This window comes from Hoplias malabaricus, chromosome 16 (genome assembly GCF_029633855.1).
Source record: "Hoplias malabaricus isolate fHopMal1 chromosome 16, fHopMal1.hap1, whole genome shotgun sequence".
NCBI lineage: Eukaryota > Metazoa > Chordata > Actinopteri > Characiformes > Erythrinidae > Hoplias > Hoplias malabaricus.
In genome coordinates this window covers 8,184,673-8,209,415 of record NC_089815.1, presented here as the reverse complement: position 1 = coordinate 8,209,415, position 24,743 = coordinate 8,184,673, and the positions used below count along the sequence as shown (strand labels likewise).

Sequence of the window (24,743 nt, the reverse complement as noted above, 5' to 3'; positions counted from 1 at the left end):
GGGCAGGACGTTCCCGAAAACACTCCCAGTGGTCGACGTAGTCCACACTGACAGTGCCACACCAAACCCGGAGCCAGGAGTGGAGTGCGAAGAGCCTGCTGTACGCCTCACATCCTCGTCTGTAGGTGGGTAGGGGGCCGGAGACGACAATCCTGGCGTCCGTCTTCTTCCGAGTACACACAAATATGGTTTGTTTCTGTCAGTACATATGTAGGATCAATATAAAAAACCTGTATAAGATTCATGGCTAAAATAGTAATGCAGCCAGAACTAAAATTGGTTACATTTCTTTCTAATTCAACTATTAATATTGCAGTTATGTTCACGCAGTGGAAGCATGTGTACATTTTCATGGATATAACATTTTAGCAAATACAATAATGAAGTGGTCATTTTATTTACAATTTGCTGCTTTTGTCCTAAATTCCTGTTTATTTCCAGTGTTTAATCTAAATATTCTATAAAAATTGCGACAGGATATGTAGGAGTTTCATTGTGGTCAGAAAATGGACATACACTTTGTTGTAGAATAAGTCGAAGCTGACCTCAGAAAAAGCCGTCGTGCGTGTAGATTATATGATTTAATTATTTACAAGCGACATTTTCTTACATCTCAACATCTAGAGTGTGTCTACTCTGGGAAATGTATGTAATGCATATCAGTCAAGAATAAAGAAAAAATCCTTTTCTTTTTCAAATGATGGTCTGTGTGTTATTTAAACAATGATGTATAGTAGATAATTCAATTAATTTTAACTTTGAATGTTCACTTTGCGGCACGGTGGCGCAGCAGGTAGTGTTGCAGTCACACAGCTCCAGGTACCTGTAGGTTGTGGGTGTGTTCTCTCCGTGTACACGTGGGTTTCCTATGGGTGCTCCCACAGTCCAAAAACACACGTCGGTAGGTGAATTGGCGACTCAGAAGTGTCCGTAGGTGTGAGTGTGTGTGTTGCCCTGTGAAGGACTGGTGCCCCCTCCAGGGTGTATTCCCACCTTGCACCCAATGATTCCAGGTAGGCTCTGGACCCACCACGACCCTGAACTGGATAAGCGCTTACAGATAATGAATCAATATTAATTAAGCACTTTTGATATCACTGTGCTGGAGGAAATAAGGACGTGTTAAGAATTGAAATCTAACAGAGCATTTGCAATTAGAAAGTAGTTTATTAACCTTAAGGTGGTCAACACACAATAGCACAGAGTACTATGTTAATGTGGACAAAGAAGATGTTTTCACAGAGAGTTTATGTAGGTAGTTTATACGTCATAAGCATAAGATAATCACTCTACATTTCTGCAAGCTTATTTTCCTTAGCGACATCCCAGTTTGATAAACAAGATGTAGGACAAAATGTTTTGTTTTTGATAAAGCACTGACCTCGAAACTGACCTGACACACACTTTTTCTGAGTTGCGTTGATGGTTAGAATTGAATATACAGACAAAACATACAGACAGGGTCTTTCAACAGAGACATATAAAAATGTCCATTACAATCACAAGCAAATTTACAGCACATATTAGGTTATATATTACTATGCATAAATTATTCAAAAACATGTTTAACTCTAACAACAGTTTCATTAATTAGGTTAGTAGATGAATCCTCTTTATATAATCCAATGTGCAGTAACAAAAATAAAAATATCCTGGTAAAAGTATTAAATAAAACCTTTATAAACTCAGTGTCTTGTCTGACTTTCATTTACCAGTGTGCTCTTTATTTGTTAGCATTACGATCATGTTATATTAGTTAAATACAGCTCGAGAGAATGAACAAATCACATATTTGTTTTACAAGAAGTACCACCTTTTCTGGAAATGAGGTTTATTTCATTCATTACATAAGTTTTTGCGAGACAAACTACATGTCAGTTAGGATTGTATGTTGTGTGAAATTGTGTTTATTTCTTTGACCACGTAGAAGACATTAGATGTAGAAGTGCAGACAAAAGAGGAACCTGTGATTTGTTCACTGTCTTGAACTTTTATTTAACTGACAGATTTCCAGTGTTTTCAAATATCAACTTGACTGTATTTTATAAACATTAACAAATTTCATATCTGCAACACACTCAAAACATAAATAAATACATTGGGACAGGGTAAAATAAGAGCGAAAATCTATAAAGTTTGCAAGAGGTTCTGCGTTGTTAGATCTTTGTTGCATTTTGACAAGAGCATGTAACAAAATTTCATTAAGACCCCAGAACTGTGTTAAAGAAACAGTACGTATGATCTGGGTTTTTGGCTTCTTAGTCTGCCCCTATTTTTTTTCCAGCACTGTACTGGGGACGGAGTAAGTACATAGTGTACTCTCTGCAGTGCTAAACACAAAACAAAAAAAAGCAAAAACAGAGGCTCTGTTCTCCATTTTACAGCTCGGTGTAGCATTAAAATGAATTTGAAGCTGTAATTGTAAAGTAAAAATATCACGTTCCTTTAACTTATAGAAAAGGTGTAGAATATGTCTCTTATCAGCTGTTGTGAAAAATAATTTTATTACTTTGTATTAGTGGACAAATATCCTTAAATGATGATTAGTTAAAATTAGAAAGTATAATTACATATTCATTGTATGAAACCTTGTATTCATATGAATGATTAACCAGTATTTTAACCATGCATTTAAACAGTTTAGAATCTGCACACTAACTGGCATGCTGACCTCTTTGTACTTAGGAAACACATAAATTACAACTGTTAGCCAAAAGGGGGAGTTGAACTTTAGGGCATCTCAGTGACCTTAAGTCCATTAGTGACCCCTCTGAATCTTGGTGACAGAAAAGGAATGTGGGTAATAAAACCTACAGTGTCAGAAAGGCATGATGAGTGTTTTGGGGTCATAGGTGCATGGGAAACCTGCACGCGAGGAACCTGAGTACTGACATGTCTAATTATGCATATTAATATATGTTAATCAGCCAGAAACGCCTTGCCAGCAGGGTATACGTCATTTGGGGTATAAAACTGTGGAGTCAGATAGGAAGGTCAGAACTTTGCGTGGAAGGGCACTAGGTTGCGTTTCTTATGTATTAGTTTTCCTGGTTCCAGTATTAAAATAAATACTTTGATTTGCTTCGAACTTCACTCGACTGGTCTTTGTAAAACTTCCGGAACGAGCACGCCTCCCTCAGGAGAGAGGGTGTATTTTGGATCTTTTGGAGATCTTCTAAATTTTAATTACTTTGGGAACGGTCCAAAAAGAACATTAATTCTACACAGCTAAAACATCCTTGTAGGGAGTGCTTCTGCTCTGTGTTTTCTTTTTTCCCGTCTGTGAGAGCTACTCAACACAAGCAGCCACTGTGGTCTACTAATGAACACAATCACGTATTATCCAATGTTTGACACATCAAATAACTGGACACAACAAGATCCTGCTGAACATACAGACTACTAGTGGACACTAGTGAACACTACTTGAGATAACTGGGCATTGTTGGATTCTACTGGACATTACTGGATTTAGCTACACACTATTGGATGCTACTGATCACTATATACTACTGGAATTATTCTGTATTCTTGGAGGTACGTAGGCTTTAATTTCTGAATCTATTTGGATCAAGGCAGTGACCTAAAACACGACTTCATCTCCCAGGCTGAAGGAAGCTACAGTAGAACCTTGGTCTGTACCATGGAATGTACGTAATAAAACTTAATGTTATTATTCAAATTTCAGTCGTTCACCGACTTTTCTCAGAGACAGACGCACACTGCTCTACTCTCTAACACTGCGCTTTCTAGGATGGATTTTCCATTTCTTCTTCGTGGGCTCAGTCTGCGTCCAGTGCTGTACTTCACTGGATTCACCACTGCAGCTGTAACTGCCTGTGTTTTTCTTCACAGGAGGCTCAAGTCGAAGCGGTCAGCTGAAACGGACCACTTGGAGGGTAAGTATCTTTTCTCCCAAAACTTCACTCAGTAATTATACTTAGCAAAATACTTAAAAAATGACAGCCCTGTGGGCTTGTGTCTTGTTTAACCCTTTGATAGCTTTAGTGTGTTTACGGAGCTGTAATGGCGTGCATCGACCAGTTAGCGGCAATGCTAACCTTTTGAATGTAATTTTCTGAGGATTTGTTGGACTTCTAAACTCACAAGTAGATGCGGCTGTGGACTAAAGTAATTTGTTATATTTTGTTATTGCTTCAAAATGGCAAAACATTATGTGTTTTAGCATTTTAGTTATTTGTTTCCATGGCAAACGACGGCCTATGATTCGAGTACGTGTCGATACCCTGATATTCAGTGTCGATTCTTTGAATCAGTTCAAATGCTCTGACGCCACATAAAACAATGGTGTAGAGTATTTCTCTCTCTCTCTCTCTCTCTCTCTCTCTCTCTCTCTCTCTGTGTGTGTGTCTCTGTGTATGTATATATATATATATATTACACAGAAGCTGAAATGCTACTATTTACATGTTGCTAGTTCATCTGTTGTAATGATGAATGTGTTTATTCTGTTGTTTTAATCTGACCACAGAACTACAGGAGCTGGCTGTTACTTTGCCAGTGGCTGACAACAGCTATGAGGTAAAATCACATCATAAACCATCCATAGATTTCAGACAACATAGTACTACTTGCTCTGAATTTCATATTTAACAGCAAATATATTTTCTTATTCAGGATCTCGTTGCACCAGATGCCCAGGGGCCCTCCAGCCGGCTGTGGATCTTACCACGGTTGACGCTGAAGGTGAGAAATACAGCCTGTCTGCTGCTTAGACAAAATTATTATTCTTTAGTTTCTCAAGCTTTTAATCAGAAGTGTTCTGGTTGTCCATAAAGTTTTCATTTTTCTTTGTTCTGGTCCAACAGGAGAGCTGTGGGTATGTTCTGCGTGTCTACAGGATGCAGGCCACAACTATCTCTCAGAGTTTTTCTAATGGTGAAAAGGTTTGTACTTATTTATGTCTTAAGAGTGGACATCTAAGAACAGAGTGATAATACCATAGTTATTATTCTTTCTCCATGGGTCATTACTGTTCATTACCTCTCTCTTAATCTTCACAGCAAGTGGAGGTGACAATGCAGCACAAGTCTGTGTATAGAGGCCTGGAAAGTGAACATTGGTGGGTGCTCACCAATGACTTCTACCACCTGTTTCCAGAGGTAATGTTATAGAAATGAATGGAAAGTATTTTTACGGTATTCATCAGTCTGTCAATGCTTTTATAGTTTAAAGATTATAACTCACGACTTGATAAACTTTCTTTAATGGCTTTACATCTGCTTTAAGAATTATAAATAAAGCATTGTTTTCCAGGTCTGTGTGCTAGTGCTAGCTTTGTGCTAATCAAACAGCTGAATGGAAATTTAACTGTGTGCAACCTCACATGCGGTTGCACCGGTGAGGTTTCCTCATCCTGAGGAAAATCTGTCTATTATTTGTGCAGTGCGAAAATAGAATGTCTATCTCTTTTTCAGGACTCACAGCTCCCTCCCATGTACTTTGCCACTGTGAAGGCTGTGGTCTACATTAAGGTAAAGCTAGTACCAGTTTCAATAGTGGAGCTTTTCACCAAACAGTGATCAGTGGCAAAATGATTGTGGAGTAATTGTGATAAAACACTTCCTCTGCTCTTTCAGTGCGTTGGACACCAGATTTCTGTGCTGACCGCCAACCTCAGCTCAGAGTCGAGCATCACCTCTGTGACCCGCTCACAGTTTCTTGTAAGAGTTTCCTGATAATGTACTCTCACTAAATAAGCAATTACTCTTGATATTCTGACTTCTTGTACCTTATTTATTCATTGTTTTTCTGTGTGTTTTTCCAGCAAACTAAAGTGTCCAAGACGTACAGAGGAGTCACTATCGAGGATGGGTGCTTTCGTTCTTCTGAGTCCAGCAGCACCCATATCCTTGAGACTCCAGTGGTTCCACAGCTAGCTTCCAGACCTCTTGGACCACCACCTGGGTTCCACTGAACCACATTTTTACCGTATCCTTTAACGCATCTTTCATTCTACTTACTTTTTAATTAGTGTATTGTGTAGTATACACAGTTTACTCTGTGACAGCTGTTCTTATTCTGCTTTAGTCATTTTATTTGTACACAACTGTTATTTTACATGTTTATTAAAATGTGTTTTTTTTTTTTTACAGGTGCCACAGACATTCCACCATCATCTCTCTCTCTCTCTCTGTATAATTAAGCATTTGCAATCTGTGTTTACATCACAGTTTTTTACAGATAGAAACTTAAGAATTCACTGTGTAAAACTGTTTTTAATCTCATTCTCGTTCTTCACCCACTGCTTTAGTATTTGTAATGAGTTTGAAAATATATGTTAATGCTAATTCTAACCCAAGTTCCTCGTTTCTCTCTTTTCTCTCTGTTCCTGACCATGCTGTGAGACGCAAGGTGGGTTGAATATGTGATTGTGTTTTATTGATATAAATATTGGCAGTAATATATAGCACGTCTTAAGGAGTAGCCTGGCCTTTGACTCTTCCTCTCTGTCTGCAGGGAATGTCGCTCACTGTGTTTAGGTTCCAGTTGCTGAAATGGGGATCAAATGAGGAGACCTTTCCCGTGATGTCATCCACTGTCTTCTAGCCCCACAGCACCTCCACCACATCCCCCCGTACCTACATTCCAGGTAATCACTTTTCTGTAGTTGACTGCTGTTTTATATATAGTGTTATATGTATGGATGTGAAAGATATTTTAAGTATGTGTGATCCTGTGTTAACCATTGTCCTCCTTCTATTTTTCTCTATGTGTGTTTGACAGGAGCCTCCACACCGAGACAGAGAGCAGGGAGGGCCACTGTGTGATATGGTAACAAATCCTGCAGTATTTTAACACTCTTTGCCTGCATGTTCCCCATGTTTATTTTCTCTATGTAAATCTTGATACAGTTGAGTATTCAGATTCTTTACTTTTCTATCTTCAGCTTCAGAAGCTCTGGAATACCAAGACCAGCTGAAGGAGTAGCCTACAACTGGCAACATTACAGACAAGGTAAGATAAACCTATTTTCATTTGTATACAAAATGTAAGAAGATATATAACATTCAGAATATGAGGAATATTAATCATACTGTTTGTTGTTTTCCTCAGGAGGAGTCAGTAAAGAAGGGGATGATTTGAAGTGTCTGCCTTTGACTCAGAGCTGGGAGAGTCCAGCGTGGGGACTGGTCTGCAACAGGCACCAGCATGTCCACGGCTGAGACGAAGAAACACTTGTTCTCATACTTTGTATGGGGACATCTGTCATTACTCCCACGTTCTATAGATGTCATGGAGACCACCACTGGATCTTGAATCTTATTTGGTTTTGGAGCAAGGGGAAGGGTTGCTGACTGTAATGACTGTATAATTGCATAGTGAGCTATAAAAGGAAGTGCAGCCATCATTTTCCAATAGAGAGATGTAAAGGCGCTGTGTTAGTGTTATTATTAATTTGACTCGAGATCCTTTCCCAGTTTGTGTGTGTGTGTGTGAAGTGAAGAAGTGCATGCAGCACCTTGTGACTCTCGGAAATGGATAGATTGAAGCTGTCTGCACCTTGCACACAGAGATGCGGTATAAATATCATAACATTCAAACCTATATATTGTAACATAAAAGCTACATAAATGAAGAGGAGGCTGATTTCATTTGGAGAATGAATGAGAAAGTTTGAGCGGCTCAACATGGCGCCTGTATACGGAGAAAAAAGAGCCAATCTGCCTCATAAAACCAGAAGCAAAAAAGCCTTCCTTTTGTTGTGGTATATGCTTGAATTGAAGCCAGAATGAGCTGAAATATCAATGTTTTGGGAGTTAAAAAAGGATTAAACATCATCTATAAAAGGAATACCTTATCTATAAGGAATTTAGGTTTGAATGAATGATAAATAATTCTTTATAAAATCTGGGTTTGAAATTAAAAGCCCCAATAAAACAAAACTGACTTAATCATCTGTGTATGTCTGTTATTTAAAGAGTCTAAAATAATGGCAACCTTCAGGGCAGATTCTTGTTAGAAGTTCCACCAGATGGCTCCACAAGAACACATATAGACAGATGAGTTACAGATGAATAGAAACCTGCATAAATGTGTGGAGGAAAAATAGACACAGTCACTTTCATATTGCATTATACAGCTAAGCTAATAGCACCAGTTAACATGCTACTTTGTGGCAAGCACATCCGCACTGTCCAATGAAAAGTGTATCTGAATTTTTGGCCATTTTAATTTTAATACATCATTTGAACACATGAATGGACCAATAGAAATTCTCCAAAATGACATATTTTAATGTAAGATTGTTTTCCCTGTAAAGTTGCTATTTTGGAGATATTTTTCATTGAATAGTGACGATATGGTGAAAAAGCCTTGGTCAAATGTCGCACCTAAATGCTGAGAATTGACCCTACATACACACACACACACACAGCTTGTGGTGGTGCTGGAGAGGACACTGCTTCTGGTGGTGCTGGAGAAGACCATGCTGCTGGTGGTGCTGCTGACACTGAAGGGGATATGGCTGGTGCTGCAAGCTTGTGTGGAATACGTGGCAGCTGGTCTTTGGCAAGCTGTAGGTGATCCACGTTTACCTTCAGGAAAACAGCACCATTTTCCCCCAACAGGTCTGCACTCTTGCCCCTGTTTGTCTGGGATCAAAAAAGGTCCAATGAGGTTGGTTTCCAGCTTGCCACACTTCCTCTGCTGTTTTCTTCTGTTCTGTGTCGTTACCACGACGTGTTAATCTTGTATCTAGTCTAACTATAATATTTGAAAGAATAAGTTCTAATAAAAGTTTCTAGTTCTTTTTAAAAATACTTGAAAGACGAAGACGATTTCTTGGAAGATCAGCAGGTTCCTTATTTGGAGAGCAATCACAGAAGGCCTCCTGCAGACTCACTCACAATGACATACTGAAAACCACAGTTTACATACACTTTTTGGGGTGAGATCATCTCGCCCCTCCGATTTTTTAAATTAAGTTGCATTCCATAGAACCCCAATTAAAATGGTACCCTTATCTTCTAGGGATGCAGTGTATCATAGGAGCCCAATTAAAAAGGTATTCTTATCTCCTAAGGATATCTTATCACGCTGTACCAAACAATCTCATGCTACCATTCTCCTTTTTTCCCCACAGAGTTCAAGCCTAAGTTTTAGACTCAAGTATCCCTTTGACCATTTTAATATTTTTTGCCATAAATCTCAGGGACCTGCAGGTTTTGGGTTCGATTTCCCGCTCCGGGTGACTGTCTGTGAGGGGTTGGTGTGTTCCCTCCGTGTCCGCGTGGGTTTCCTATGGGTGCTCCCACAGTCCAAAAACACACGTCGGTAGGTGAATTGGTGACTCAAAAGTGTCCGTAGGTGTGAGTGTGTGTGTTGCCCTGTGAAGGACTGGTGCCCCCTCCAGGGTGTATTCTGTTGTAGAAAACAATTTTATTACTTTGTATTAGTGGACAAATATTCTTAAATGTTTAGTTAAAATTAGAAAGTATAATTACATATACATTGTATGAGAACTTGTATTTTATATGCACTCATATGAATAACTAACCAGCATTTACACATGCATTTAAACTGTTTAGATTCTGCACTGGCATGATGACTCACCTTTCTAAATTCTTAAACACTTAACATTGAACAGATCTGCACTTAGGCTTTTAGCATGCTGATATAAATTAAAAGTGTTAGCCAGGGGGGGGCTGAACTTTAGGGGCACGGGGTGACCTGAAGTCCATTAGCCAGATCACTAAATTTTTATGTAGACATGGGAGGCATGGGAAGAGAAGGTGTATTGTCACGACTGGGCAGAATGAATGTTTTGGGGTCACAGGTGCATGTGAAACTTGCACGCGAGAAAGTTGAGTACTAACATGTCTTATTATGCATATTAATATATGTTAATCAGACAGAAACGCCTCACCACCAGGCTATACGTCATCTGGGGTATAACTGTGGGGTCAGATGGGGAAGAGGTCAGAACTCGACTGGGAAGGGTATCAGACTCTTTTCATGTATTAGTTCTCTTGGATCCAATGTTGTTAAATAAATACTTTGATTTGCTTTGAACTTCACTCGACTGGTTTTTGCAAAGCTCCCGAAACGAGCACGTCCCCCGAAGAGAGAATTTTGGACCTTTTGGATATTTTTACATTTTAATTACTTTGAGAACGGTCCAAAATAACATTTTAATTTTCAATTCCCACCTTGCACCCAATGATTCCAGGTAGGCTCTGGACCCACCACAACCCTGAACTGGATAAGCGCTTACAGATAATGAATCAATATTAATTAAGCACTTTAGATATCACTGTGCTGGAGGAAATAAGGACGTGTTAAGAATTGAAATCTAACAGAGCATTTGCAATTAGAAAGTAGTTTATTAACCTTAAGGTGGTCAACACACAATAGCACAGAGTACTATGTGAATGTGGACAAAGAAGATGTTTTCACAGAGAGTTTATGTAGGTAGTTTATACGTCATAAGCATAAGATAATCACTCTACATTTCTGCAAGCTTATTTTCCTTAGCGACATCCCAGTTTGATAAACAAGATGTAGGACAAAATGTTTTGTTTTTGATAAAGCACTGACCTCGAAACTGACCTGACACACACTTTTTCTGAGTTGCGTTGATGGTTAGAAATGAATATACAGACAAAACATACAGACAGGGTCTTTCAACAGAGACATATAAAAATGTCCATTACAATTGTCTCTAAGGACACTAAGAACATACAGAAACTCTAGGATCTGCATACCGAAAAAGAAACTTGTATTAGTACACATTGAGGTTAAAAGAGGAAATAAATAATAATATATGAAATGTTTACAGAATATGAAAAAAATACAAGAATTGAACATCCGCTATTACATGTTAGACTTTCTGCAACAGTTTAATAAATTCTCATATTTAAAATAGTAGTAAAGCATTGTAATATCATCACATTTAAACTGAGTTATTTGTTTGTTCAATTTCAACATAGGAGGTGGTTTTAAAGAGGAGGTGGTTTCTGTCTCATATAGGAACCATTTTGTAGGCTTGACGAGATGAATTGAGAATGGAGAATGGGGATTAAAATGTTCCTGCATGAATTTGCTTGTAAGATTATAACTAATTTGTGTCTAAACCCATCCAAGCTTTATTCACTTTGAGACAGATTGTGTTTTATTCATTTCCAGTTAATACTCATGTAAGGGTAATGTCAAGGGTTAATTGGGGGATGTCACTGTAGCCCTATAAGAAGGGGGAGTAGGAGGACTTAGTGATTTGTTTGCCCTGCTTGGCTCCCGCCCTTTCCGGTGAACTTGACCTTCCTGTCATTGGTTTGGCGTGTGGTTTGGCGTGGTGGGTTCAGGTACAACTGCAACGATTTGTGTGTTTTAATTATTTTAGGTAGGACCATGGGTGTCGGTATATTTTTTCCTATTTGTGTGGGTTTACAATGTGTGGAGTAACGGGGTGATTTTTGTGTGTATTTAGTAGTGATTGCTGTGGGTGTTGTGCCGTGGTCTGAGGCCTTCATTCATTCTCTGCTTCGCATCGTTGCTGCTTAGTGCTTTGCATCTTCACTATTTTGCTGCTTCACAGCTTAATTCCAGGTAGGCATGTTCCCTCTCTAAGAATATTTACAGTCGTCTTTTGTATTTACATTCTATATTTCATTAGAACCGTCACACTGTCAGCTGCTCCTTCTCTCCTATCGGTTGTCGCACCTCCGTGCCGACAGAGATAGATTAACTCCTTTTAAATGGAGTTTAAACATTCCCCTAGCTGCTCCTCCTCTCGTGGTGCTGATGTTTTCTCCACGTCTTGACTAAGTCATGCCGCTGCGCTGTTATAGATTCGTATCATTTACGGGTCTGTTAAATCGTTTTGTTTGTTTTTGGTTATTTCCTTTTTTTTTTTTTTCGTTTTTAAGGTGCAGTTTATTCTGCGACAGTTGTATTTTTTGGGAAATTGTTGCTCTTCGAAGTTTTCGTTTCTATTTTGTGCCAATTTTTGGGTTTAGTTAGCTGGTTATATCCCAATTTTGGGCTTGCTCATTTTCTTTTCTTGATCTTTAAGTGTGTACTGTCCTTGTTTATTTTGGTTTTGTTGTAATTGGTTATTTCTTGAGTTTGTCCATTTGTGTTATTATTATTTTTTCTGTTGAGTCCTTTCTCTCTAATTTATGGCACCTTGTTGTAATTTTAATATATAGTCATTTTGACAGATTTTTTTAATGAATGTTGATGTATTAATTTAAAAGCTGCAGCTAAAGTCTTTTAGGTCAATGTTTGAATGTGTATTGAAATAAATTCTTATTGTGAAAATAAAATTGAGTGTGGACAACGGGTCTCTGTCTCAAACAAATGAACCTGGGATGCCTGGCTAGTTTTACGGGGCTTATTTCCTGAGGTGAAATTCCTCAGGTGGCGTAGTCAGACTATAATCACAGGGTATTTATTTATATATAACCCATTCTGTTAGTGAGTATTATCCCTCTTATGACCATTAGGTTTTGGTGATTTAATGGGTAGAAGGTAGGCCATGTCACAAACGGCATAGTCGTCAGGATTTGTTGTGTTGACAGAGACTTGTGGTTCCATTTACATGTGTTTTTATTCATTTTTTTTTTGTCTTTTTTTGTATATAGGTGCCGGCGAAGAAAAAGCAGCAGCACCACAAGGATTGCACATCTTGGTTGGTGGGCGTTAGTTTCTTTAACTCTAACTTGGAGTAAGCCCTGTTCTGACTATGGGGGAGGAAATGCAACAGCTTAAGGAACTTGTAGCACAGCTTCAGGCTGATAACCAGCACCTCCTTCAGGAGAATGGTGCTTCTGGGCCGGGTACTCGCCCACCAACTCCCTTAGTTTATGAGCCTCCTGCAGTGCCTAGTCCTACTATTGAACGACTGGTAGTCATTCCTAGAGAGAGGAATTGGCCTATGTTTAAAGGTAAATCTGGCAGGTGTGAATGCGTGCTCGACACTTTTCCGTCCTTGATCAAGCTTATTTTATTTTTTCTCATTTAGAGGGAGAAGCACGTAGAGAGAGAAAATATCGGAGTAGTGTAGAGCTCAGTGATCCCACCAAAATATGAAGAATTGTATGGTTGAACCTCATCTTATGTCACACTACAGCAGGCCTTTTTCTCTAGACGGCAACAGGAGGGGGAGACAGTATTGGAATTTTCATTAGCTTAAATGGCTTTGATGGAGCAGATGAAACAACAGGCACATGCTGGCACCCTTGATGTGGGAATATTGCTCTGAGATCAGTTTGTTGAGCATGTTTTGGATGTTTCCCTTTGTCGGGAACTTAAGTTTATTTGTCAGCGGCCTAGTGCTACCTTGTTGGATGTGCGAGGGGAGGCTATGCGCTGGGAGAGGGTTTACCGGGCGGGGCTGGGGGACGTAATTTCTCTTTGCCGTCATCTTATGCGGTGCAGTATGGCGTGCAGGGGAGTTCTCCAACCCCAGTAGTTACCCCTCAAGCATCTTAGTTGGGAGAACTGAGGGAGCTTTTGAAGCAGCAGCAGGGTCAGAGACCAAATTGGTCTCGTCGAGACCAAATTGGCCCTCTTTTCCTATTCGTGTTATATGACATAGGCGCCAACAACTAGGCCATTTGGCGAGGGAGTGTGAGGGGGAGCATATTAGCTCCCGTACTAGCGTCCCTTCTGGTTCTCCCTTTAATAGGGCCAGACCCTCCTCTGCTGCACAGTCGGAAAACTAAAGCCCACTGAGCTGCAGAGCCAAAGCTCAGACTCAGGCTCAGAGGTGGATAATGTGCACCGGTTGATGTCATCTTGTCCTACTATTAGTGTCGATTGGGGAAGTAGCTTTGATCTGCTTAGTGGATACTGGGTCCATGTTGTCCACCATAACGGAGAGTTTCTTTTTGCAGCAGTTTCAGCCTTGGGGTCCCGCTCGTCTACAGTCCTGCCATTGGCTGCCTCTTTGAGCTGCCAATGGGCTTGATATCCCCTATATTGGTTACATTGAGCTTGATGTAGTTGTGTGGGAAGATTATCCCCAAGTGTGGTATTCTGTCGGCTAAGGACCCACCTGGGGCATTTTCTTTAGCTCCTGGTGTTTTGGGCATGAATGTTATCATGTCGCTGCTACCGGGAGTTGTTTGTGGTGCATGGTTCCTCTTTTTTTAGTTTGCCTTTGGTGTCTCAGGCCCCAGGTCCTCTTTTGGATGCACTGCCACAATGTCACTCATCTGCCTTTCAGGGCTCAAGGGATTTCTCTGGCCAGGTCAGGGTTTGTGGTTCCCGAGCGATTCGTGTGCCAGGTGGGGTGATGAAATTGGTTGCCAGCACTTGTCCAGAGCAGTTCTTTGGTGAGGTGGCGTTGCTAGAGCCCCCTAAATGTGTGGGTTGCCAGCAGGGTTGTTGGTCTCTTCCTGTTTGTTGCCAGTGGTCCAAGGTACTGTTTGTTACTGTGGTCAATGTAGGTACCACAGAGGTCTTGTTGCATCCTCGGGTCCTTCTAGGCTCTTTGAGTCTTGCCCATGTAATTAGCTTACCTTTTGGGGTTGAGGAAGAGAGATTTACTACAGCAACTATGTCTTCGCAGGCAGCTGCCAATTCTGTACAGACAACAGGAGTCGCTGGATTTGTCGATGCTGTCAGAGCAGGAATAAAGTGAGGTTCAATCTTTGTTACAGAAGTATCAGGCTGTCTTTTCTGCCCCTGAGAGTGACTTGGGCTGCACAGATCTCATCTCTTATGATATTCCTTTATTGGATCAAGTCCCTGTCCGGCAGCGCTATTGTTGGGTTCCCCCTTCTGAATACGAGGTAGTGAAAGCCCATATTAATCAGTTGCTTGAGGCCCAGATCATACGTGAGAGCAGTAGCCCATACGTATCTCCAATCGTTCTGGTTAAGAAGGATGGGAGCTTGCGTATGTGTGTTGACTATCACCAGCTAAATAGTAAAACTAGAAAGGATGCTTTCCCTTTGCCTTGGATTGAAGAGAGTTTGGATGCTTTGTCTGGGGCTTGTTTGTTTTCTACCTTGGATTTGGCCAGTGGCTATAATCAGGTGCCGGTGACTGAAGGGGATAAACCCATAACAGCTTTTTGTACTCCTTTTGGCCTTTTCGAATGGAATCATATGCCCTTCAGGCTTTGTAATGCTCCAAGCACCTTCCAACGTCTCATGCAGAGGATGTTTGGTGACCAACAATGTCAGTCTTTACTTTGGTATCTTGATGATATTGTGGTATTTTCCTCTTCTGTTTCTCAGCATATTCAGCGCTTGGAGGTTGTTCTTGACCAACTCCAGAGGGAAGGGCTAAAGGTTAAATTAGAGAAGTTCTTTCAGCTGTAGGTTGGTTATTTGGGGCATGTTATTTTCAGAGCTGTGTTCTTTTTTGGGGTTTGCCAGCTAGTATCGGAGTATTGTGGAGGTTTTTGCCTAGTTAGCCGGCCCTCTCCATCGGTTGGTGGCAAAATTGGCTGGCACTAAGTCTAAAAAGGGGTTTGGTCCATCTGTGGGTGAGGCGTGGACACCTGAATGTGAGCATAGCTTTGAGGCCTTGAAGGCCAAATTGGTTTCCGCCCCAGTGTTGGCCTATGCAGATTTTTCACGTCCCTTTATTCTTGAGGTTGATGCTAGTTATAGCGGTCTAGGGGCTGTCCTTTCTCAGGGACAGAATGGTTGCCTTAGGCCAGTGGCCTATACCAGCCATGGCTTGCGCCCGACTGAGCGCAACATGACTGACTACAGTTCCATGAAATTAGAATTTCTGGATCTCAAGTGGGCCATGACAGAGAAATTTTGGGAGTATTTGTTGTGTCATCGGTGTGTTGTAACAATCCTTTGAGCTATCTTCAAACTGCAAAATTGGGGGCTATGGAGCACCGTTGGGCTGCTCAGTTGGCTTCTTTTAATTTTGAAATCAAGTATCGGTCAGGTCGAAGTAACCGGAATGCAGATGCCCTTTCTCAGCAGTATGTTTTGGGGTCTAGTTTGACAGAGCAGGGTTTGCCTGGTACCGCTGTTCCAGCTTCTTTGCAGCAGGTGTAGGGTTTGGACAGTAGAGTCACCCAGACCTTATTTTCAGTGTTCCTCAGTTTCTCTCCATCAGGTCTTTGCCAACTTCAGGTGGCAGATTCACTGTGGAGGGACATCTGGCATTTCTGGAGGGAACAAAGGCAACCCACTCCAGAAGAGAGACGTCAGCTTTCTCGACCAGTGTTGGCCCTGTTGCGCCAGTGGAATCGATTGGTGGAATGAGATGGGGTATTGTTCCGCAGAGTGTTCTTTCCTGAGGGAGGTGAGGAGAACTTGCAGCTTCTCCTACCCTCAGCCCTTAAGGGGGATATTTTGACCTCACTACACCAGGAGCATGGCCATCAGGGTGTAGAGCGGACTTCTGAACTGGTGAGGGAGCGCTGTTATTGGCCTGGAATTGCTTTAGATGTTAAACAGTGGTGTCACGAGTAGTATATATCCTACACCTTTTGTGAATGATTTATGACCCCTGATTTATGGCCTAGGTGACAGGTCAGTACAGGATGTCCTTATATGGGTGTGTTCTGAGGGCATGTCCGGGCATGACCTCCCCAGCACTTACAAACCCTGACACCCCACTGCCCAGGTATATATAGTTAACTTAAATCCTGTGACAGACCCTATACCGATACTATTTAGACACCATTCAGACACTATTTTGGAAGTAGCAATGGAGTCCTACATTCTCGGTAAGTGGTAAACTACAGATTTCTACCTAATGTTTTGGAAGAATTTCAGTGAAATAATCTTTTCTTACTCATTTAACAGGTCTTTTCTTGTCTAGGTACATCTGAGTTAGAAACCATCCGTGCCATTAGGAGTATTGAAGGTTTATCACAACTTTGTGAAGGTGTGGCTCTGCTCCTTATTATTTTGTGTCTTTTGATTTTTAATTGTTATTCATCAGATTATTTTTCAATTCTTCAGAAACTGTGGATGCTATGGGTTATTTAAATCCTCTTGGTAGGTTATCTGATACATTTTATAACTCATGGTGTTATAAATTACACACTATTGCACCACACAATCAAAATATATGTTCTCTGTAGTACGGTTGACACGTTTAGTTGAAGCAACAAATCTCTTAACACCGCCAGGGTTTGAAGTTGTTCCCGGCACCTCTGCTGCTGTTGAACCGTTGGACGCTGCGTACGCCAACAACGACCAAGCAGTCCTTCACGACTGAATCAAAGCACCCCAAGGGACGTCAGGGTGCCTGTTCCACAAGGAAAACGTTAGTTTTGGATCTTGTGGTGCTCAAACATCACGCTCAAGTAGTGGTTAACGTCTTAGATTGGACGATATCCACAAAACAAACGGTAATAAAAAAAATACAATTAAATAATATTTGTATTATTTATAGCATGATGTTTGTGTGTTAACGAGTGTTTCATTATTTGATCCGTTCATAGATTAGGACATTTTCGATCTGTCGGTGTATGAGGACTGTGATCCTGGTCTGTGTGCCGCTGGATGGTCTGATGAGTTAATTAAGACATGGAATGATAACAGCTTTACAGTAAAGGAAGACAACGCTGCTGCTGTTGTGCCGAATGATGTGTTAAATAATACTTTGATCGAACCTGGGGACTCTGTTACGGATGAAATAAAATCTAATCAAGATCACAAACACCACCACCAGGTGGGGGGGTTGTAATTGCTCTAATAACCCTGTTCAGTTTATAACGTTGATGAGACAGATGTCGCAGGAGATCGCTAAAATCTCTATTGAACAGCGTAGGCAGGCTGCTTTAAACCACAGGCGTGACAATATTATTCAGAAACAGGTTGAACGTATTGAAGCCTTGTGTAAAGAACAAACAGCTAATACAAATTTAGTTAAGGATATTCTTGGTTTGTGTAAGAAACAGGTTACGCACAGTAAAACGTTGTTAGAATTGTTGTATAAATTAAACAGACTTTTGCAGTTAAAAAAATCAACACGGATCCCTGTTGCAGGACCGTCTTTCTTGTAGATAAGTTATTATTATTATTTGTGTTGATAATTTACTGTAGTTTATTTTCAAGTGTGTTAAATAAATCAAATCATTAGCGCACATTCAAAAGTAATAGCATTATTTTAAAGCATTGATATTTAAAAACCAACAATTTGTGTATCGAAAAGCAAATAGGTCTAAACAGTCATGGCATCTAGAGATTTTGCGTGTGATGACCCAATATATGAAGCGTGAAAACAGTTTTCTCCAAGTGAAAAAATGCGTTGTCTTATTTCCGAGTGTGACATAGCTATTGACGAACTTAGTAATAACCAGCAAGACGTAGACAGCGATAACAGTAGTAACGCACATGGATTATTGCAAACTACACCGGACTAATGGTTAACAAACACAAGGCAAACATCTACAGCGCTTAGCCGGTTGTGTATGTGACCAATCAACAGATTTTGCATGTGATGACACAATATATGATGCTTGGGGGCAGTTGTCTCCAAGTGGAAAAACTGCGAAGTCTTATAGAAGAATATGACATGGCTATAGCAGACCTAGAAAATGATATTCAAAATAACAACACAAACACTGAACAAACAGGTAGCGGTGTGACGACACCTGGACATTCAGCATTTGACTCAACAGCTCCTAACTTTGGTTTATCTGACGGTAATATAGCAGAATTGGTGAGAAATGGTGGTGTTGTAGACGATTATACCATAGTGTCTAGGAATCGGTTTAACAGCGTTGTGCTTCACCGGATGCTGAATTTACATGTCGCGCTATCCATAGACATAGCTTCATACACGTCCTATATACACAATGTGTTTTCAGAAATTGTCATTCTCCAGGGTCTTGGCTGGTGATTGCGGCGTTATTGACATCACCCTAAGAGGTAGTAGTTTAACATCTGATGTAAACACGGTGTTGTCTTCAAGGGACAGTTACAGTGTAGACAGGTTTTCAGATGCTATTGAAAGGGTTATGCAGAGTAACAACGGTATTAAAACGGATGAGAGTTTGGTGCTGACTGTCTCGATAGTCGTGGGTAAAAATGGTGGCGTTTGTCGTAAGGTACGTCACCTAGCACACAATCAGGTGATCAAAAACAGACAATCTTTTCTGCCCAAAAAACATCTCAAACAATCTGTGTTTTGCAATCTGAATTGCTCTTTTTCTGAATCCTCATGTACCACATAACACATTAGAACCTATAGCCGAACAGATACAGATAAACATTGGCTACACACGTGACCATAGAGTAGGTTTTAATGATATTGGTCGTTTTGAATATAAGTATGGTATTAAAATAATTGTGTTCCACAAGAGTCATTCGGGTAAATTAGAGAAGTACAAAACCTAAGACAAATCACATACCAAGACTATTACTGTACCGCCATGACTGTCATTATTATTTGGTAAAAGATTTGAAAGCGTTCATGGGGGTGCCGTATGTTTGTGTGTTTTGTCATACGGGCTACACTAGCACCAGAGATCATAACTGTAAATATAGTTGTGATGTATGTCAAGATGCGATGTGTCACAAACACCCCAGGCATGTGAAATATTGTGAAGACTGTTCGCGTTACTGCAAGTCCGCCTATTATGAGCAGCATAAGAAACAGTCTACTACAGGGGTGATAACTAGATTGCATGAGGATGCTAAGTGTTACAAAAAATGTGGCCATCGTTATCACAAGTTTAATAAAACCAAAACCCCACAAGTGTGTCGGGTCATTGTGTTCATTGTGGTGAAGATTTAATATCGGACACCACACATGAATGTTACATACAGCCGATCAAAATAAAAGAATTCATTCAGTGCACAAAGCTAGACCGGTTTAATTATACGACATTATCATCATATTGTATGGCAGTATACAAAACACATTTTCTACCAAAAGACACGCTGGCGCTGACACACAACAACGCATACATTAACCAGCACAAGACTTTCTCTAATCTCTATTGAATGGCTTGAGTATGTTAAGCATGTAAGAGATGTTGATGTGCACCACGCTTTAACTCACGGGGAAATGAAGTTTGGCACATATTATGAAAAAGACGGCGTGCGAAAAGCTTTAGAATTTAACGGTTGCATGCATCATGGTCATGAATGTCGTTACAACCCGAACCAGAGCCATACCAAGGTGGAGACCAAGGTTTGATACCAAGGTGGAGACGCTTGTTCGAGCATATGGTCTAGAAGTTGAAGTGACGTGGGAATGTCAGTGGGCATCTGCTAAGAGGGATGATTTGGATGTTGTCACGTTCATTTCTAATTACACAGCTCCTGAAAGGCACTTTTTGGTGGTCGAACAAACGCATATAATTTGTATTAGAAAGCAAAGGAGGGTGAGAAAATTAGATATTTGGACTTCACCAGCTTGTATCTATTCTGCCAGGCCCGGAAGGAATACCCGGTAGGGCACCCCAAATATTTTTCAAAGACTTTTAACCTCTTGAGGATTATTATGGTCTAGTCAAGGCAACAGTATATCCGCCAAGAAAACACCTCCACCCTGTTTTACCATACCGTTGTAATGGAAAGTTAATGTTCCCACTGTGTCGCACATGTGCCGAGCACAAAAACATTTTTTGTAAAACAGTTGATTGAGCGTTCTGATGAGTTGATTTCAAATAAAATAGAAAACATATTATACATTTATGACTGCTGGCAACCCCTTTATGATGAAATGTTAAAGATAAGAAATATTATTTTTGTTCAAGGGATACCAATGTTGCTATGTAACGGCACACTTTTACCGCTTAACAGAAATAATTTGTTAATTGATGTTATGAAAGACGCCAGCAATAATGCCGAAGTGGAAAAGGTGTTTACACAGTATGTACATCACAGAAATTTAAGCGCCATTTACTTAATGCAAAATGTGTTTTTTCAAGTCTAGTAGGACAATTAGTTTGAACACTAACCATCTCATTATTTAAAAATCCTAGAGACAACAATCAGGTTTGTGTATTAGGTAGACAGATGTACCCCGGCAAAACAATTTGTTTCATGGAATGTTTTCAAAACGCTGCTAGGAAGCCGTTCGGGCACCTTTTAATTGATTATAAAGCAAAGACTCCTGAAAACTTTCTCTTATCTGCTTTCAAAAACACCTGTTGTTTACATTCCGAAAATACGCAGATAGATCAGTATGTCGGACAGACTATATAGAAACCTACCGCTTCTTAAACTTTTATTTAAAGCCAAACCAGCACAGATTTTATTTTACAAACGGCGTCTAATGAACTTAACTCTGTGTGAGGTTGCCCTTAATGTTCTTAAAGGCACTGTACCTCTCACATCAACGCAATATCAAGAGTTAAAGAAGAAGTCTGAAATAAAATTTATCGCAGATAAAAAGGTTGGTGTTTCACGGAAAAAGAAAATAATTAATCAGAAAGGCAGCTTTCTTTTACCATTTATAGCAAGCTTGATAGCGGAGAGATAAACTGAAAAAATAATTTTGTTACCTCAGCACCAGTTGGATAAGTTGGAGTGATAACAGTCGGGGCGCTGTCGGACAAATTGTAGAAAATGATTTGGACATGTCGATCAGAGAAATTTTGGCCAGGAGGGGTCTCGACCCCCACGAGAAGGCCAAACTTTATACATCCGTGTTACAGAGATATTTAACCACCGCTAAACATGGTGATATGGAGACCAATACTTTAACATTGTCATTGCCGCCTGCGGATACTGTTAATAAGGAAATAAATGTTGTTGATCAGACTGGTAACAAACATTCCATAACCGATGTTCTTAGAAATGTGTCTTCGCGAAGCAGGCAGAATGTTCAGTATGTTTTAGGATACAATGTCTAAATCAAAAGATGTGTCTTCTTGGAATGAATTAGGAGAATTTGTCTTAAATGGATGTACAATCCCAGGGTCACATTCTGGACTTTGTGAAAAGCATCACCGCCGCACACCGTGTTAGCGATGATCGTAGACCTCAGGGGTGGGGCGAGTTTCTAGAGGCTTTTGCTGTTTTAAACATCCCTCTTTCTACAATACCAAAGAAGTTTGTCAGACAAAAAATTAATTTGTTAAAAAAATAGTCTGCTGATTATGCTACTCCAGTGAAAGACACTTTGCAATCGCCTGTTAACAGTGTTGAACCCCTCAGATTTCTCTCCCCCGTTTTAGACAGAAGTGTTTGGTTAAACTTCTAATTGTTATATATTTTATTCGATGTGTGATTGTGTTGTTTACTTCATTGTTTTGAATATTTTTCACATTGCTTGAAAAACTGTCAATTGATGTTTCATTGTTACATGTATATTTGTAAATAAACGAACCAGAGCTGAAAATCTTTGAAAATCAGTGTTTTTACTCGTCAGCTTTACATTACACATCTCTCCTTTTTGAACATGTTGTATACAAATAAACAACCTCTTCTTACAAACACATGGATACAAATGTTTCACAAAGGCTGAAATCATAGTAATTTTTTGTTAAATTAAAACCATATTTTGGTTAACCATGTGGTACAGAAAAAACAGTGTTCACTGCATGTGGTTGATGTAAAATCTTGAACTTGTCTGGTAGAAAACCGCAAAGTCGTGCATGTTGTTTTAAGACAATCACTAATTTTAGGGAACTTGTCATAGGTAGGTGCATTTCCAAAACTGTCAAAAAAAAAACACCCATCAGTCTTCTCTTATGTAAATAGCAAGCCAGTGTTCGCCAGGAAGATCAGATGAGTGTGTATTAACAATTGCCGTCGCAGGTAATTTCCATATACCATTTGTTGGTAATTGGTCACATGCTAACACACCGAGAAAATGTGTGTTAACTGCCACTTTGTCCATTACAGCAGACAGCTCCAACGTATTCATTAGTAAAAATCCACTAAAACTTGTCTTTGGTTAGAGATTTCAATGATGCTGTCAAAAATGGCATACACAACCAAATTTACAGTATGCAGGAGTGGCTGTCTGAAACTATTAGATTAAATGCGTACAGAGTGTAGCCCTGTAGGAAATCCTGACTATCAATTGGCAAAGCCTGGTTTTTCAGATGTCTTCCAGATACATCCGCTAACTGGAAGAATTCGCACACGGCAGAACCAGTGTGGAAATCGGGTTGGTGTGGTTTGGCTGGAAAATGTTGGCCGTCTAAATGGACCGCAAGAAACTCCAAGTTGTAATGTTTAAACGCGAAAGGGTTTTTATTATAGGTGCCTGTGAATGCATCATTATCAACCATGGCTATTATCATAGACTTAAGTAGAGTCCCCAAGAACAAATTTTCTTGGTTAGAAACATTGTCAGTGGGGTATTTAGCCATTGTTGACAACAACGTCTGGGCATGACCTAACCTTTCAGCTGGTGACACAGATACTTTTTTGACAAATAATGATGCAGAGAGAATATTCACTTTGTATACTAACGCGTCATGTCGCCCTCTTTGCCAAACCGCGATTGTTCCTTGCAGGTTTTGTTTCATCCATGTGCCCAGATGAAAGAGGCCTGCAGAGAAGAGTTTCCAGGGTGTCCCGACCATAGTTGGCAAGACATTCCATCATGCTACGATATGGGTAGGTACTTGAACTCTGTGATACCAGCCTGACTCCTAGGGACACGTCGACCTGTGAAAATATTGTAGCTCCTGGATAGTTTCAGAATATGGTATTAACAGGTTTCCTACAGGTTGGGCTTTGTAGTGGAGTATGGACCGAATAACGGATGAAAAATTAAAATGAAAAAATGAAAAGTTTTGAATTAAAACTTTTCCAGTCTGAAGGGGACCTTTCGTCTGCGACCAAGGCACAAACCGCAGGGGTGCAAAGACCCTGCAGCCCCCACACACACACCTAATCTAACATCAAAAGACGGACCGGGACACATGGCCCCGACACCCTTCCTCCCTTCAGAGACATAAAGATAACAAATCCACTTTATGATGCTCTTAGAACAAGAGGACATCAAACAAGAGTGGGGAGCCATAAGTCGTATATGACAATAGCTCCTAAGTGTCTCAGTCCTAATCTCTAGCCCACTAAACAGACATCCCAGATGGCCAAACTGATTGAACTCGACGTGACCTCTCGTTAACCATCCGCACCAGACCAACGGCATGGACCAACAGCGACCCCGGCAAAACTACACCTTGCTCGGGGTCGCCTAAACAAATGACGGAAATGAAATCAAATTCTGATTAAATGTGTATAAACAAATGTATTAATGTCACTTTCTGTGCCCTCAGATGAATGCCCACCTTCTAATGAAATGATGTATATTGCTGTTGTCAACCATGAAAAGAAGTTCTGTTTCTGATTAGAAAAGTGAATTAAACACCAGAATTAATACTTCTAACGTATTATTGTAACTGGGATGTAAACACAACGTACCCAAGATGAAATCTTATGTAAATGTTTGATATTAATAATCCAGTACGCTCATTGTTATATGTTACTAAAATGTAAAAGGAATTTCAATACGTGAAATTCATATTCCGTTTCAGTGGACCGCTGATTCAAACTCCCCCTCCTCGATCTCTCTCTCTCGTGAGAGTCACGTGAGCCCGAGCTCGCATCCAATCGGAAAAGGACGCCTCCCATGAGGGCGTGACCGCGCTGGCTTTGAAAAACAGTTCAGCTTGGCACACAGATCAGTTCAAATCAAACAGAAAAAGGAGAAGGAGTTCAAACAGTTTGAGAAGTTCAAGAGGAAGACGGAGAGCGAAAAACGAAGAGAAGCGAGTTGGAAAAGAACGGAGGACAACAACAGTTCAAGGAAATCCGAGAAACTTCGAAACAACAAAGAGATCAGCAGAGAACATCGCTCCAAACTCCAAAACCTCT

The 24,743-nt window shown here is 40.3% G+C and overlaps 1 protein-coding gene and 1 long non-coding RNA gene across 5 annotated transcripts; both read left to right on the top strand.

Annotated features, from left to right (window-relative positions):
- The first annotated feature begins 3,026 nt into the window (after positions 1-3,026).
- Positions 3,027-8,030, top strand: LOC136671644 (uncharacterized). Of its 4 annotated transcripts, XM_066647411.1 has the most exons (14): positions 3,027-3,537; positions 3,608-3,650; positions 3,856-3,899; positions 4,493-4,542; positions 4,639-4,707; positions 4,830-4,907; positions 5,025-5,123; positions 5,439-5,495; positions 5,601-5,684; positions 5,789-6,375; positions 6,481-6,613; positions 6,748-6,795; positions 6,911-6,978; positions 7,078-8,022. In XM_066647411.1, coding segments are annotated over exons 2-10 (633 nt in total). In that variant the 5' UTR covers positions 3,027-3,537; positions 3,608-3,648; the 3' UTR covers positions 5,939-6,375; positions 6,481-6,613; positions 6,748-6,795; positions 6,911-6,978; positions 7,078-8,022. The 4 variants fall into 4 exon arrangements, with proteins under 4 accessions (XP_066503508.1, XP_066503507.1, XP_066503506.1 ...); XM_066647410.1 differs by having other exon boundaries at positions 3,523-3,650; XM_066647409.1 differs by lacking the exons at positions 3,027-3,537; positions 3,608-3,650 and having other exon boundaries at positions 3,702-3,899; positions 6,504-6,613; positions 7,078-8,030.
- Positions 8,031-13,700: 5,670 nt separating this feature from the next.
- On the top strand, positions 13,701-17,606 carry LOC136671645 (uncharacterized). Its single transcript, XR_010795731.1, has 3 exons — positions 13,701-16,830; positions 17,078-17,299; positions 17,393-17,606. It is a non-coding gene; the product is annotated as an uncharacterized lncRNA (long non-coding RNA).
- The last annotated feature ends 7,137 nt before the right edge of the window (positions 17,607-24,743 follow it).